General features: G+C 43.1%; 1 protein-coding gene across 1 annotated transcript in view; it reads left to right on the forward strand.

The window, feature by feature from the left end:
• The first annotated feature begins 250 nt into the window (after window positions 1–250).
• Window positions 251–2160, forward strand: part of CSNKA2IP (casein kinase 2 subunit alpha' interacting protein) — a 2271-nt gene continuing 361 nt past the window's right edge. Inside the window, exon 1 of the mRNA XM_035015112.1 lies at window positions 251–2160. This exon is cut by the window's right edge and continues 361 nt beyond it. Coding sequence (XP_034871003.1) covers window positions 251–2160 — 1910 coding nt within the window.

Genomic DNA, 2160 nt, shown 5'->3' on the forward strand with positions numbered 1-2160 from the left:
AAAAATAAACCTCTAGGAAACGAAAGAGAAGATAGCGGAGAATCTCAAAGGGTGATAATTTTTTCAACTTCATCTATATCTGAATTTTGAGACACGCTATAATATTTGGGAATTAACAGTGAAGAAACAAGTTAGAAACTACGAAGGACTATTTATTTTAAAATATTCATTGTCCAATGAATCCATCTAAAAGACTCGCAAATATCCACAAGCCGGCTGCTTTCAAAAAGACCTCTACCACTAGCACAAGATGGTACCATTGGCATATTATGATCAACACTTTGTGCCATTAGAACACTCTTACCAACTGACCACAACCAATTCATTAACACATCAATACGCAGGTGAAAAACTAAATCAATCCAATAACAAGCCTGTGGTCAGAGTGCAGTCCCATAGTAATCACCTTGCAGCACCTCTAGTTAGCTCTAAGCAGATGGTGCAGAGCTGCTCAGTATTGTCCTCTGCCAGGTCTCAGGACACAATTTCACAGGGCTTCTATAACAAGGTTCTGAAAGCACCAGTATCCCAGTCCAAACGTCAGGCCACACCTTTACTAGACCTCCACCAGAGAACTTCACTGTGGCCTAAACTGAGAGCCCTGAGCTCACCTGTGATACACCATAAACCTCAGACAACATTTTCCCTTGACCTTAATAAGACATCTTCATTGCTGGGGTCCAGCCAAACAAATTTGAGCTCACAATTACCCCTCCCCAAACCTCAGACTACATCTTCACCAGATTTTTGCTGGACATCACCTTCACAGAAGTCTAATCAAAGAGTCTCAGGTTCATCATTATTCCCCTCCGAACATCAAGAAACACCTCCCCTAGACAGCCTCTGGGCATCATCTTCTTTGGGATCTAATCAAAGAGTGCTTAGCTCAACATTACCACAATCCAAGCCTCGGAAAGCATCATCATTGGGAAGCCTTTGGACATCTTTATTGGAGCACAGTCAAAGATCTTTGAGCTCACCATCACTCAACTCTACACCTCAAATAAATGACTTACTTCAGTCATCATGTTCATTGGAATCCAATCAAATGGCTCTGAGCTCACCGTTACCGGACTCTAGACCTCAGACACCACCTGCACTGAATTGTAGTTCCTGTGTTCTGAGCTTACCATTGTCCCACTCAAAACCAAGGAAATCACCTTTGGCACATTCTGTCCGCCAGACTCAGAGTTTGCCATTGTTCTCACCCAAATCTCAGACGGTGCTTACATTTAATCATGACTTCAGGACCCTGAGCTCACCAGTTTGTCACTCCAAGTTTCAGAACACCTCTTCACCAAATGACAAACAGAAAGCCACAGGTTTATCTTCACCCCATTCTAAGTCAAATGTCTCAGGTCCATCATTATCAAGCTCCAAACAATTTATCAGAAATATAGCTGCTTCAACATTGGGCTCCAGATTCCAGAGTAAAAGCAGCTTTGATCTTTGTGCAAAGACAGAATCAAATAAAGAAATTCCATGGAGTTTAAATTATATTTATCCCTGCATTGTTAAAGGTGGAACTGTCCCTGATGATGTCCTAAATAAAATTGTCAATTCTCTCTCCAAGACCAGAATCCAGAAGGATCTCTGTAGGCAGATTCTCTTTCGAAGGATGAGGGGAAGGCCAAATCCTTATCCTGGTCCCCGCCTTTCATCAAATTATGTGGTTTGTTTAGCTTGTGCTTCCTGCATAAAATCTCAGTGTAACCATCTCACAGGAAGGAAAGATCCTCGCAGTGCAACACTGTTTGTCATACCAACACCTGAACTTGGTTCTGAGGGAGAAATGGAAGTGAAATTAGTTTTTCTCCTTTCCCTACCAGAGACTTCTCTCTCATCTTGTTTCCCATCCCCTGTGAAAGAAAATCAGCCTGATGAAGCCCCTGAAGACAACCTTGAAGGAATGGAGAAGATACAAATTTTCTCTCCATCTGAACCTGAAATCACACAAGAGCTAGATAACAAATGGCCGACAGTAGCCCCTGAAAACAAAGTTGTAAGCCAACAACCCCAGGCTATTGACTGGCTGCTTTATGTTAAGAAAAGTGGTCATTTTCAGCCACAGTCCCTGCCTCAGTCCTCTTCCTCCTCAACGTCCTCCTCCTCCTCCTCAACGTCCTCCTCCTCCTCCTCAACGTCCTCCTCCTCCTCCTC

The sequence above is a fragment of the Mirounga leonina genome, unplaced genomic scaffold, assembly GCF_011800145.1.
Source record: "Mirounga leonina isolate KUSES-001 unplaced genomic scaffold, KU_Mleo_1.0 Mir_169, whole genome shotgun sequence".
Taxonomy (NCBI): Eukaryota; Metazoa; Chordata; class Mammalia; order Carnivora; family Phocidae; genus Mirounga; species Mirounga leonina.